At 44.6% G+C, this 13,547-nt stretch overlaps 1 protein-coding gene across 1 annotated transcript; it reads right to left on the reverse strand.

Moving 5' to 3' along the window:
* Positions 1-805: 805 nt before the first annotated feature.
* Positions 806-8,871, reverse strand: LOC149283200 (tRNA (adenine(58)-N(1))-methyltransferase catalytic subunit TRMT61A-like). Its single transcript, XM_089497853.1, has 3 exons — positions 8,541-8,871; positions 6,564-6,830; positions 806-1,113 (listed from the first exon to the last, which is right to left on the reverse strand). The coding sequence occupies exons 1-3, from the start codon at positions 8,869-8,871 to the stop codon at positions 806-808; spliced, it is 906 nt and encodes a 301-aa protein (XP_089353979.1).
* Between the last annotated feature and the right edge of the window lie 4,676 nt (positions 8,872-13,547).

The following is a 13,547-nucleotide window of genomic DNA, read 5'->3' on the forward strand; positions in this document are numbered from 1 at the left end:
GAACAACTCGATTGCTAATAAGGAAACATGATTTATTTATTTTTAACGTATAATAACGTTTATTAGAGGGATGCATGGATACGTGTTTAGATTTTCTTTGCTATCAGACCCAAGTCTGAAGATAGTTTATGGGATTCTAAAAAGAATAATCAGAAGAACAAGAACACGAAAAAATAAGACAGTCCGAGGCCGCAGCCCTGGACGCTGTATACACCAAGCTGTAAATATTCCCTTAAAACAAGAGAACGGGAATCATAAGCAGCTGCCGAGTGCAACCCAGCGGTGCTCCATAGACTAATATGGGCAAACCCCAGCCCCGCAGCCTCGCGTACGGAGCCGTTCAGCCTGCGCAGGCTTCAGCGTCTAAAAAAGGAAGACGGGAGAGAAAGCTAGAGGCAGAGAGAGAGACGGAGAGAGAGACGGAGAGAGAGAACACAGAACCACCCTTAGAGTTCCAAAGCGGTGCTGTTTGTACCACAACACCTTCTTGGAAAAAAATACATGTTAATACGTGGCTGGCAGTGAAAGGGTTAACATAAAAAAGGAGATTTCTGCCACCGACAGCCGCTGTGGCAACTAATAATTCTTTAACCCTTCAGCCTCCTTAGTGATCAGGTACAATATGAAACACTTTATTCCCACGCCGATGCCGTTCCATAAGCACCGGGGGGAGGGTAATCGGAGTCCACGCGTGAGCCGTGCAGTCTCTGCCGATCTCGTCTGCCGACTGTTTACACAAATTGCATTTTTTTGAGCTCAGCCGGGCTTTATATGGTGCGAGATTATACAGTCTAAGGGGAAACGTCTAAAATAGACTGAGCGTGGCAAAGGTCAGGTACCCCGTGTGACCCACGGTTTCCCTGGGGGGGACTCCGCTTTTATAGAGTTCGCACGCGGACGTCTGCTTAGAAAGCTCGCTGCCGTCGGACCCCGCGGCACTTTTCTCCTCGCCGGGTCTCCCGAGATCCGGAACGGGTAAACTGACGGTCCGCACGTCGTACACGCGCAGGAGGATCTCCAGGGTGTTGATCTCGGTGAATCCGTGTTCCTCCAACGACAGGCAGGTTCTTTGGACCTGCTCGATGCAGGGGGAGAAGGAGCAGATCCGACCACCTGAAAGACAGAAGATAAAAAGATATATACATTCTTCTGCGGGTTCCGATTACCGATCCACGCCATCCGAGAAGGCGCGTCCTGGGGGTATTCCGTCCGATGAATAATACATTTATAACACACGCGGCTCCTCGCCGGGGGACCAAACCGAGAAAAACCGAGCCAAGCTGAAGAACAACAAACATCTCCTACTTGGAGAAGATTCCATACGAGATCACGGACTAGAATCTAGAGTTTTATGATAGGAGAGGATGATACGCGAACCGGGCACAATAAAAAAAAAAAATCTAGATCGGTAATATCCGTTTAAAGACATTTAATGTTACTAAAAAAACAAGGTTTATATAATTTGCTTTTTTCGTTGGTGATGTAATCACATGACCTGCGTCTCATAAAATATCTCTATATCTCTCAGTGAGATGTCTGCGGTGAGACCAGGATTAATACTCATTATGGATTTGTATAATAAATAAATAAATAATAATAAAAAAAATATATATTTTAAACATGCATTCTTTTATTAAAGTCAAATCGTTATTATCCAAAAGCATTGTCAGCACAATTCACAGCGCGCTTAATGTTAAAACCGGACCGTTCCCATAACATTTCTATGAACCCGTCCCTCCGAGGTCGCATTTTCAGCGCGCTCCATTTTTTGGTGTGTTCTAGGTGGGCGATTTAAACAACGGCAATAAAAAAGACTGATGTCTCTTTCGTCGCAGTCACGTTTCACTGAAGGCTTCTCAGCCGCACGTATATCGTCAGACTAAAACAAACCGAACGCACCGAACGGCGGCTGCCGGAGAACGCTTCTGCATGCGCAGTACGTGTTACAGGAGAAAAGAGGAGAGAGAGAGAGAAAAGAGGAGAGAGAGAGGAGAGAGAGAGAAAAGAGGAGAGAGAGAGAAAAGAGGAGAGAGAGAGAGAGAAAAGAGGAGAGAGAGAGAGAGAAAAGAGGAGAGAGAGAGAGAGAGAAAAGAGGAGAGAGAGAGAAAAGAGGAGAGAGAGAGAGAGAGAGAGAGAAAAGAGGAGAGAGAAAAGAGGAGAGAGAGAGAGAGAGAGAGAGAGAGAGAAAAGAGGAGAGAGAGAGAGAGAGAGAGAGAGAAAAGAGGAGAGAGAGAGAGAGAAAAGAGGAGAGAGAGAGAGAGAGAGAAAAGAGGAGGGAGAGAGAGAGAGAGAGAGAGAGAGAGAGAGAGAGAGAGAGAAAAGAGGAGAGAGAGAGAGAGAGAGAGAGAGAGAGAGAAAAGAGGAGGGAGAGAGAGAGAGAGAGAGAGAGAAAAGGAGAGAGAGAGAGAGAGAGAGAAAAGGAGAGAGAGAGAGAGAGAGAGAAAAGAGGAGGGAGAGAGAGAGAGAGAGAGAAAAGGAGAGAGAGAGAGAGAGAGAGAGAAAAGAGGAGAGAGAGAGAGAGAGAGAGAGAGAGAGAGAAAAGAGGAGAGAGAGAGAGAGAAAAGGAGAGAGAGAGAGAGAGAAAAGAGGAGAGAGAGAGAGAGAGAGAGAGAGAAAAGAGGAGAGAGAGAGAGAGAGAGAAAAGAGGAGAGAGAGAAAAGAGGAGAGAGAGAGAGAGAGAGAGAGAGAAAAGAGGGGAGAGAGAGAAAAGAGGAGAGAGAGAGAGAAAAGAGGAGAGAGAGAGAGAGAAAAGAGGAGAGAGAGAGAGAGAAAAGAGGAGAGAGAGAGAGAGAGGTCACATCGCTCTATCTTGGCCTGACGTGCAGCCGCGGCGGATTAGGTACGAGAGGAACCGAATGCTCTCTGTGAGCCGCGAACCCCGTCAGGCCCTGCGCGTTCCGTTTATATAAAGACTCATATCGGGGAGTCCGTTTCTGGAATCTTTATGAAGAAGAAACCTGTGGGTTCCGTCCTCGTTATAAAGCCAACCTCAGCCATACCTATAAGAGAGAAGAATTCTTGAGTAATTAAAGATTCTGTAACGATCTCCCCTCTTGGAAGGGATGCCGCGGCAAACCCTTGGCTTAGACGCACCTGGGAGTCTGTATATTTTCACTTATATGTCCTTTTTCTACATACATCACCCGCTCGGGCGACATCACCAGAGAATTACACAGGAGGAGCTCAACATTTATTTCTGCTCAGCCGACGATACTTTAAAAATAATAAAATTCCGCAGGCGCAGCCAAAAGCCGCACGATCCACAACGCGGCTCCGAAAAAATAAAAACCCGGACCATTTCCCTTCCAAAACTGCCAATTACCGTGACTGATACAGAAACGGCGCAGGCCGTCATAAAGAGCACAGCAATGCAGGAGACAAGCAGATCGGCTCTGGGAAGCGAGATTAACCCTTAGCTGGACTATATATAAAGTACAGAAGGGTAGTCATGGAACAAACAGGGGGTGTGTATATTATAATTATAATTATATATATATATATATATATATATATATATATAAAATCGCTCAATTTACCGCAGAGTACAGCTTTGGGGCAGATAAGAAGAACGTTGCCAAAAACCACAGGCAGCTGGGAAATTTACCATATATGGGCAAAGAAACACGGCCGGGTAAATAACCTCGGTTTAACACGAACTAGGCTTTGGACAGTATTATACATTGATTTATATGGCGGTGTCATATTCTGTAGCGTTGTACAACGGGTAAGCAGGACAAGTGAAAGGTTTTTACGAGGTTCTCCTATGTCCTCATCCGCCGCCCTCCGCTCTCACATCTTCACAAACGATCAGCGATTCACGTGGGTCACCTTCACGTCCCAGAGCACCCGGGGATTGCAAACGGCTGCTCTGAGAAATTCTGTCGCCACCAGCGTAATTTTCAGCATCGCTTAGAAAGTCTGTTTCAGGCTCCTCGGATGCTGAACGGGGCGATAAGCAGCATTATAGAAAACGAAGAAGAATGCCCATGATAAAATACATAAAATATTAAAACAAAAAACGCTACATAACAGACGCACGGTCACCGGTGAACCTACGGGTGATTTCAATGCATTGTTGGGCAAAATGGAACTTGAGGGGTTAATCTGCTTATATCGTTGGGGGGAAAACAGTCCCGGCACTTTAAGGCCAGCAGTCACTTCAGCGGCACGTTACATTTTTATAGTAATTAAGATAAAACTGTGAAACTATCACATCATCTCGAGAAATAGATTTTTGGTCATTTTGATTTGTTATTGACTTTTTTTGGGGGGGGTCATTTGCAAGCCCCCCCCCTACTCGTTGATATGTAAGTCGACTCGCAGTCTATGGTTGGAGGTTTCTCATGGTCTACGCTCAGCTCCGACAGGGTCGTCGTGTGGACAACCCCATCTTGGCCATATGTAGGTGGACAACGAGGCTCGCCATCTATGGCTGGAGGTTTCCCCAACTCGGTTGTATCTCGATTCACGAGGAGGCTGTCCAGATGGTACAGCGATTTATCCCAAAAATAAGGTTTTTCAGTGTAATCCTCGTCATCCTCCCTCGTCAGCAACCTGCTTCCTATAAGACGTTCGCTAAATACTCTCCAGTTGACACAAAACTCAATAATAAAAACGCATCCTTTCCAAGAGAAAAAATTTAATTATAACAAAGCTCTTCCGGAATATCCATACCCCGGACATTCTAAATGCGCTGACTCTTCCAATATTAACCCTTTAAAAATTCTTTTGACACTTGTGCCATTGTTGGGTATAAAACACAGCTTGTGTTACACGAGGTCACCCCCCCCCCCACACTTAGTTGAGGGATTTACTTAAACTCTGCTGTCTTTGGCCGGGAATGTTTGAAGCACTCAATGTCCCTCGAGAAGCCATAATGAAGCTTCTATGTAGAACGTAGCTACAGCTTTCGGTTTACATCAGGAATCAGATGGAAATAGGGGAAGCTATATTTACGAAGCTGAGCCTGGGGTCAACGCGGCTCACAGATTCCTGTACGGAGCGGGTGAGAAACGGAGGGTTTTGGGAGGAACTGAAAATAAATACATTATTCACCACATGGACAGCATGAGCAATAAATGCCGAGGCTGTCATTTTGATATGTGCATTATTTCCGATTATGAAGATCCTACAGAAATAGCAAAGATAAGGTATGGCTAGCTTCCTCGGTTAATAAAAGTTTTTTTTTTTCTTTAATGGGAATATATATTCTATATTAAGAACACTAAATATCCCCATCCAATGGCATTCTGTCTCAGCACGACCGTTCATTTGTTTGGCTGAATACGAGGGGAAATGTTCATGAATCTCATCCATCCAAAACCGTCCTTCATCTAGAAGAAGACAATCAAATCTAAGGAGAGGCGATCGTACTCGACACGTCTCAAAAGGCTGATTGTACCCTGCAGGGGATCCTTCTCCCCGGTACTTCCATGGATGAGCACCGGAAGGTCACGTCACGCTGGTGCTCCATCATAGAAGCCCCGGCCGTCAACAGCGGAGGATGTCTGCGTGCATCGCACAGACGCTCGCTGGCTGTCAGAGAGGAGGATCCGGCTCCCCTGCAGCGCTGCGGGGGATCTGGATCTTAGTGTTACTATCTGAACTCTGTTTGAGGTCCGATTTTAAGACGAGGGGCATTTTTCAGAGCATTTGCTCTGAAAAAACCCTCATCTTATATTCGATAAAACCGATTCAACTAATAGATAATGAAATTCGTTAACGATTTTCATTATCGATTTTATCGATTCGTTGTTGCAGCTCTAGTTATCCGTTTTCATTTAAAGTAAATGGGGGAGAAAAAAAAAAAAAAAACATGCAGCAGTGAATACACGGAACACACACACAACACCAATTAAACATCCCAAGAGATTGGAGCTTTTATCTGTGATGTTTTGAATCCACGAAAACATAATTTCTCACTTTTTAGGATCAATTTCCATAAATGTTTAAATCGACTTTAATATTCAGCCGACATTAGAAAAAGGCATTAGATTACTAATCATCTAGCCGCAATCCAATATAATATTTAATAAATGTTTTAAACGGCCTTAAACCTGACTTTTTTCTATAGCATTCTTGTTCCAGTGGTGGCACTGGAAGCCCTCCTAGCATGTATCCCATGGTGTATGGCCCCAGCCAATGCTTTCTAATGATACGTGCCCCCCCCGTAGAAAAACATTGATGACATTGGTCTAGAACCATTGTGTAGCCAACATTTAACGGCTCTGCACCTTCTTTGGCTCAGTGCTCTTTAACGGAGGTCCTCATGTTACTGGCCCAATTCTCCGTTGGGTCTACCACCAGGAAAACTCATTTCCACCGATTTCAAATTATATTCTGTTGAGCAGCCATCTCTAGATCATCGGCCTACTCAAGAAGCGGAGTCTGTGGGCGAAGCGATGGCTCGAATTTTCTATCACTCAAAGCCACTGCTCCATGTATGACCCCCACACAAAAGCCAAAATGTTCCACACCAAGCTAGCCACTTGCGATGGTTCCACCAAAACACTAGGCTTTGAAAGTCAGCCACAAAACGGGCTAAATTATAAACGCGCACGTACCTTCAACCTTTAGAGCGCACCTCGCGTGACCGATAGCCTCCCACGGAGAAGGAATGTCTAGGAACACGGCGTCGGCGACATGCGACACACCAAACCCGTTCTTGCACACGTCCTGGTTCTTCACCGTGACCAGATGGTCCACCTTATGCTGCCGGAACTCCTCCGCCGCTTTCTCGGCTCTCTGCTGGTGGAACTCCACCGTGTACAGATGGCCGGTGGGAGCCACAGTGCGTATAATGGCATGAGAAAGAGAGCCGCTGCCGGTACCTGAAAACATACAAGAACAAGGTCTAAGCCCAGGCCGCACACACAACTTCTCAACAAAGCCTCGAGTTTTCTTCTAGAACCCTCAACATTCAGTATTCCAGCTAAACAAAGGGGCCTAAGGAACGGACGCCTACGGGCTCTAATACCTATTTAAAGAATCGTAGAAGGCAAATTACTGACTGCCTCCATTCCCATTACCTCCTTCAGAAGGTTTGTTCGCCGTTCAGCAGGGGGATAGAAACTCAGACATTGCTTAGTAGCGTTAAGGTTCCACAAGGTTCTGATCAAATAACCACAGAAAATATACCAGTTTTTGGTTACCCCACGTTTTTTTTTTTACATTTTAAATATCTGCCGTTCATATAGAGTGCTCATAACTTAGATATAGTTACTCATTCTGAACGTGATTTATAAGCGGTCTCCATAAGCCGCAGGGCATAGTTTGTAGAACGTATAGATTGTTACAAGAACCTTAGGAAGAAGCCAAAGTTTCTGCTGGAAATGGAAGAGCGTCTTGCCTACACAGAGCTTGTAGACACGCAGCCCCTGTCACAGACAGCTTGTCCCTTGTTTGGAGAACAATGCCTGGTGTGACTCGAGGCGTTTATGTAAATGCAGATCTCCGAACACACGGAGCGGCGCCATGTAACGCGTCTCTGAAGACGCTGGGCAGACGGACATGCCTATCGACACGTTAGATTCCAAAGTCTCTGAAGACATCTACATTCAGCGTTATAACATGTAAACGCGCATGAGGATCCCGGATCTGAGATCAGACCAACAAATAAGAGGGCTTTCTACACAGCAGGCGGTGGCTCAGGGGTTAATCCGCACCGATACGTGGCGCAGGCGTAGGTCAAGCTTTGCTTTTGCTGAGACGCCATCTGCGACCTCCGGGATCACGTGTGCCGGCTAAGCTCTCACCGGATTAGGCTTGGGAACGCAGAGCCATTAGCAAAATGAAATTAGCGAAGGTGCGCGTTACGGGGCGAAACGCAGAAAATCCATAACCCGCCCGCAGGGAACAAAGTGCCTCAGAACATGTGGGGGCTGCGCGAATACCGCTGCCAATCCAAACAGAGGAGCCGTGCGGGCAGATGGGTAAAATATTCATGATTCATATAGCGCCATCCTATTCCGCAGCGCTGCACGGCGGCTAAACAGGCTGTTATCAATTCCCGGTCCTCATTACAAACGCTGCCTAAACCTATCAACAATCGACACTACGGGATAGATAACCTAATGGGGTGGAATAACCACGCAGACCCAGAGGACAGAAGTTATGACGGCTGCCCGCATGGTACATTTTTTCATGATAATAAAAACGTTTGTCTCACTTAATTCCTTTAAATGGTTAAAATGACATACTTGTATTATTGGCCCGTGTGCACTGGGCACTTAACTACGTCTTACAACACCCGCTTAGTGAATTTTTAAATAAGACACATTGAGACATACCGGTACAGAAGGGCAAGCTTGCAATCTATATATTAACCCTTTAGTTGGCTAACACAGACATTTCTTACTTGGGTTCAAAGGATTAGCCGGATTTGCAAGACATGGAAGCGGAATGAATGAATCTAACGTTACAAAGTCTCAAAAGAAATGCAGACGCCACACATACAACTCGCGTGTTCTAAACGACACGGATTATTACATCATTACCGAGGATTATTACATCATTATAGCGAGGCAATAACGCCGCATTACCTGATTCACAGACCACAGACCCCGGCTTCAGTTCCAACATCATGGTGATGATAGAGATGTCGGCAGAATACAGGATTTGAGTGCGGTGAGGGAGATTCATGGTCCATAACTCCGGCGTGGGATACAGAATGTACACCCAGCCTCCTTTGCTGCACGTCACCTTGGACCCATACCGCTTCCCGATCAGGTCTGCCGAATGCCGGATGACGCCGTATTTCGTCTGGGTCTGGCTGCCGTGTTTGATAGTCACCGGGAACATGGAGTCGTGGCCCAGAAAGACGATGGCGGTGTCTCCATCCTGTATGAGCTCTCTGTATTCCACAAAGCTCATCCTAACGTGATCTCCTTAATAATAATAAATATATATATTATAAAAATCCGTCATCACAGTGCTGTTATACACACATTCCAAAGCCGCCCTGTCTCCACCAGATCAAGTCAGATAGGCTAGCTATAAATAGTAGTCCCCCCCCCCTCTCGTTTGTATTGTTTTACGGAATACAACGATTACAACAAAGGATTATAGAACACTTTCAATCACAAGTGACTCAACACTTCATCATATATTATTACATCACTAGGATGTCATATAACCAACAGTCGGTGATAACGAGGATAATCTGGCACTCTACGGCTGCCGGCCACCAAGCGACACAAGCGCCCCGACAGCTGGATACGAGAGGCCGCACAGCACAGCACAGCACAGCACCTGGTCTGCCGCTGGAGCCGTAGACTGGGCGCTTATATAGCAATAATGGCCAGCGGCCCACTGGGCATTGTGCCGGATGGCCAGTCCTGGCCTGACCAAGAATACATGTGGCTAATCCACAGCAGCCCTTTCTCCAGATACACTCAATCATTTGAACTGTAAGCTCTCTGGGCAAGAGACCATCACTCCCACTGCATGTATTCTATACGCCGCACTTTGTGTTATTCTTAGTTCAGAAGTAACAGATACACCGTCTGCGCATCACATGTTTATTTCATCTCGTTTTGCTACATTTGTGGTAAAATATTTTGCTGATCTTATTATCTATTTTGATGAAATTGGAAACAAATACAGTCCTATCTCATATTTCAAACAGCCAAAGAGGGACATTTGCTTCAGACGGTTACGCTAAAGACCGTTTACATACCCTTATGATATTTATGTACCCGGGTCCTTGCATATTGAGGCGTTAATAGGAAAAACATTTTACTTTAATGAATACACTCATGGTCTCGTTTCTATGCGCATCACTGTGCATTCTAGGGATGTACTTAAGTGGAACAGCTTCCCAGCAGACGTGGTAGAGGGTAATACAGCGAGGGGACTTAAACATACATGGGTTAGGGATATGACTCCTGAATCTAAGACGAGACCAACGACTGATTAAAGGTTTGAGTCTTTAGAGCAGGAATAACCGGTGACTAGACGGGCCGAACGGGGCCGATCTGTCGGCGGATTGTGTGTTTGTAGACGCGCCATTCCCTGCTTGCTTATAATATCTACATTTCATATCAAGAGATGCAAATAACTCATAAGTGAGAAATACGTGGAGAAAAATATTAATTCAGCTTTTACGTAAAGGCCGTCCATCTGTCTGCAAAATGAAAAGCAGGCGAAACAGGAAAATCACCCATCTTACATTATAACTTAGATTATTGTTATTTTTGCAGGGTGCAGGGTGCTGGCTGAGGGGAGCAGTTAAGCACTTGGTGCTGCACATTAAATCACACTGTCAGCTTTATTTCAGCTATCCATTTTTAAATATCTATCCTGAAGCTGCTATTATCTCTGTACGACACACACCCCGTGCCTAACGCCGGCTAAAGCAATACAGCGCTGTATAGCGAGCAGCCACCGGCAGGGCGGGTGTATCAGCGGACAGAAGCGAAAACATAATAGAAAAAAAGGGGCTTTTACCGAGTATACTGTTCGAGATTCAGCAGCAGGAGCCTCCTGTCAGACACGTGGGTGACTGCCGGGTCGCGCTAATATGACGTCACGGGATGCTCGCTGCTGCTGATCAGGCGGTAGCTGACAGTTATTCGCCGGTTATTCTCAGCGGTATCGGCAGGAACGCATTATTTTATCTTTATATTATTATTTCAATACATTTTATGGTCATATTTGAAAATATTGTTATTATATTAAACAGTATGTGGTAATATTTAAAAATATTATTTCATTTATATTATTTATTACATTTATTCGTTATAATAATAATATATATTATAAGATTAAATATTTTTATTTATTATACATATATATTTTTTTTATATAAAAATATATATATTTTTTAATATTTTAATATAATAATAATAATAATAATATAAAAGGGATAACGTTCGAAAAAGATATGTGCAAATTAAATATTTTTATATTATTTGAAAATATTTTAACATAACAATAATAATAATAACAATAATAAAAATAAATGTGCAAAGATCCTAGCCAGTTTCATGGTGTAAGAATGTCAACATTCTGCTGATGCTAGCTGTCCTAGATTTCCATGATCAGTCCCTAACTCCCTATTCTTGCATTGTTTTTTTTAGGAAGGTGATATAGCCAGAGTCTGTATAGAAAGCAGATAGGGGAATGCTTATAAGGAGGTAGAACTAACGCAAAAAAAAATATAATTCCAAGCCATTAATCATAGGAATTAAAGTATTTTTAATGCTATGTTTAAATGGCCCTCTCCTTTCTGCACACAACATGATCCAGCAGCCCCTCTCCCACCTGTTCACTGCACAGCTGCCAGGACCTTGATGGGAATTCTGGGTCAAAACGATTTAGTTCAAGTTGACTAATTATTACCGGTTTGGGAAAAATAAAAATTCTGAAAAAACTCAACTGCAAGACTCAGTGCTATGTATTAGCTCTCATCACCATAAGCCAAAAGGGGTCATAGTGTTCGTGAGGAAGGACCTTGTGAGTGTGCGCTCAGGTACAATAAGCTATGTACATCCAGAGAGGTGACATAGAGATAACCCAGACCTCCAGGACCCAGGTCCCAAAACAGGACAGTCCTGTTAAATCTGAGGCAGGAGCTAGCTATAGCGTTCTCCTGCGGATAAAACCGATCCTCTTTGAAACTAACATTTTTTATTAACACTCCCTTTTTCTCTAGCATCTAGTCAATTTTTATTGGTGTTATTTTTCTGGTGAAGGCATCTAATGATTTAGTTATACAGCGCCTTCCTGGCTTTAGTAATAAAGCGATAATAATATTTTAATCATTTTATTTCCAGGTAGAAATCGGTTCCAGGTACGCTGAGTGCCGTTATCAGAAAATCCATTACTCCTACTTACAGGGCAGATACAAAACTGCCAAGAGTCCCTGTTTTGGAATGATAGTCCTGCTTTCACACTCAAAATATTCAGTCCATATTTTAATATCTTGTTGTCCTCCCTTTTTGGAGATAAAAACAAGCATTGGTTTGCGTATAGACTGCAGTAAATGTATATTTAGTTGTTTTTTATTATAAATGACTAACATAAATCACTATCAGTATACCTGGGAGTGTTCTGGCTCAGGCTAGCTGGAGCCCACTCTCTATAGAGGGGTAACCTAGCGTGAAACTGTATGGGAGTGGGAGGGCAATGGGATGGACAGTGGGTGTGTCTAAATGCCAACTCCGCCCAGAATCAGAGCATGTTGACTTGGAGAGCCAGAGAAGCAGCACTTCACCCGGAGCCTCCAGGGCAAACTCGGAGAGTTCCCAGACGGGCCACAAATCCATCTAAAAGGTCTTAGTAAATACTTGACTGTGGGAATTGTCGGACCTTCGCTGTGTGCCCTGCCCATTGACACCAAGTCTGTGATGAATGCTGTGTGTGTGTGTGTGTGCAGCAAAGAGAGGGGCTGCTGGACGGTGTTTTTGCAAGAGGGGCTGCATGGCATTGTGGGCAGGAAGGAGAGGGGCTGCGCACACAACATTATCCAGAAGACCCTCCTCACATCCCCCTCCCCACATAAGCTCAGACCATCAGGGATCCCCTCCCTGCCCACAGCATTTTCCAGTACATCGGTGTGAATTCTGGGTCATGCTGGGTGGGATATAGAGCGAAGGTCCGACCATGGGGCACTTCACTTTAACCCCCCCCCCCCCCAGCACGGCCAACAATTTCCACTGTGGTAAGGCTTTTATACGTATAGGAGTATATATTTCCAAACTGGAATGAAAGAGTTAATATCTAATTATAAACATCATTGGAGAAGTTGCAGCTCTTGCGGTGAGATCTTGTGAGTTCAAAGCAGACGTAATGTGAGATGAGAAGTGACACAGGATGCATTATTTTCGTATTATAGATGAACAATGCAAAACGACAAAAAAAAAAACAGGGCAAAACTGAGCAATCGCCATAGAAACCAGTCAACATTTATTCAGCTTGCTTTAAATGTAATCCTTTGCTCCACGATAATAGAAAACATTAAATTCATAAAGGGATTTCACAAAGGACAGGAGTTTATTGGAAAGAAGGAGAAACGATAGAACAAAAGGCCGTAATGTAAACTAAGGGGGCTGAGGCTGAGATGGGATGTCAGGAAGTTTTACTTTACTGAGGGAGTGGTAGATAAGTGGAACAGCCTCCCTGCAGAAGTGGTAGAAGCTAATACAGTACAATGCATCAGGAGCATCCCCTGTACAATGCATCACGAGCAGCCCCTGTACAATGCATTAGGAGCAGCCCCTGTACAATGCATCAGGGGCAACCTCTGTATAATAAATCAGGAGCATCCCCTGTACAGTGCATCAGGGGCAGCCTCTGTATAATACATCAGGAGCAGTCTCTGTACAGTGCATCAGGGGCAGCCTCTGTATAATACATCAGGAGCAGCCTCTGTACAGTGCATCAGGAGCAGCCCCTGTACAATGCATCAGGAGCAGCCTCTGTACAATGCATCAGGGGCAGCCTCTGTATAATACATCAGGAGCAGTCTCTGTACAGTGCATCAGGAGCAGCCTCTGTATAATACATCAGGAGCAGTCTCTGTATAATACATCAGGAGCATCCCCTGT

The sequence above is a fragment of the Sceloporus occidentalis genome, unplaced genomic scaffold, assembly GCF_023333645.1.
Source record: "Sceloporus occidentalis isolate IW3139 unplaced genomic scaffold, rSceOcc1.0.p SCAF_109, whole genome shotgun sequence".
Classification (NCBI taxonomy): Eukaryota; Metazoa; Chordata; class Lepidosauria; order Squamata; family Phrynosomatidae; genus Sceloporus; species Sceloporus occidentalis.

Bases quoted from the DNA above. Each gene is read 5' to 3' on its own strand.
- LOC149283200 (XM_089497853.1), bottom strand. From the start codon at position 8,871: ATGAGCTTTGTGGAATACAGAGAGCTCATACAGGATGGAGACACCGCC. The intron at 6,831-8,540 runs GTAATGCGGCGT...GTATGTTTTCAG, and splicing joins GTCTGTGGTCTGTGAATCAG to GTACCGGCAGCGGCTCTCTT. The intron at 1,114-6,563 runs GTACGTGCGCGT...TCTGTCTTTCAG, and splicing joins GTGCGCTCTAAAGGTTGAAG to GTGGTCGGATCTGCTCCTTC.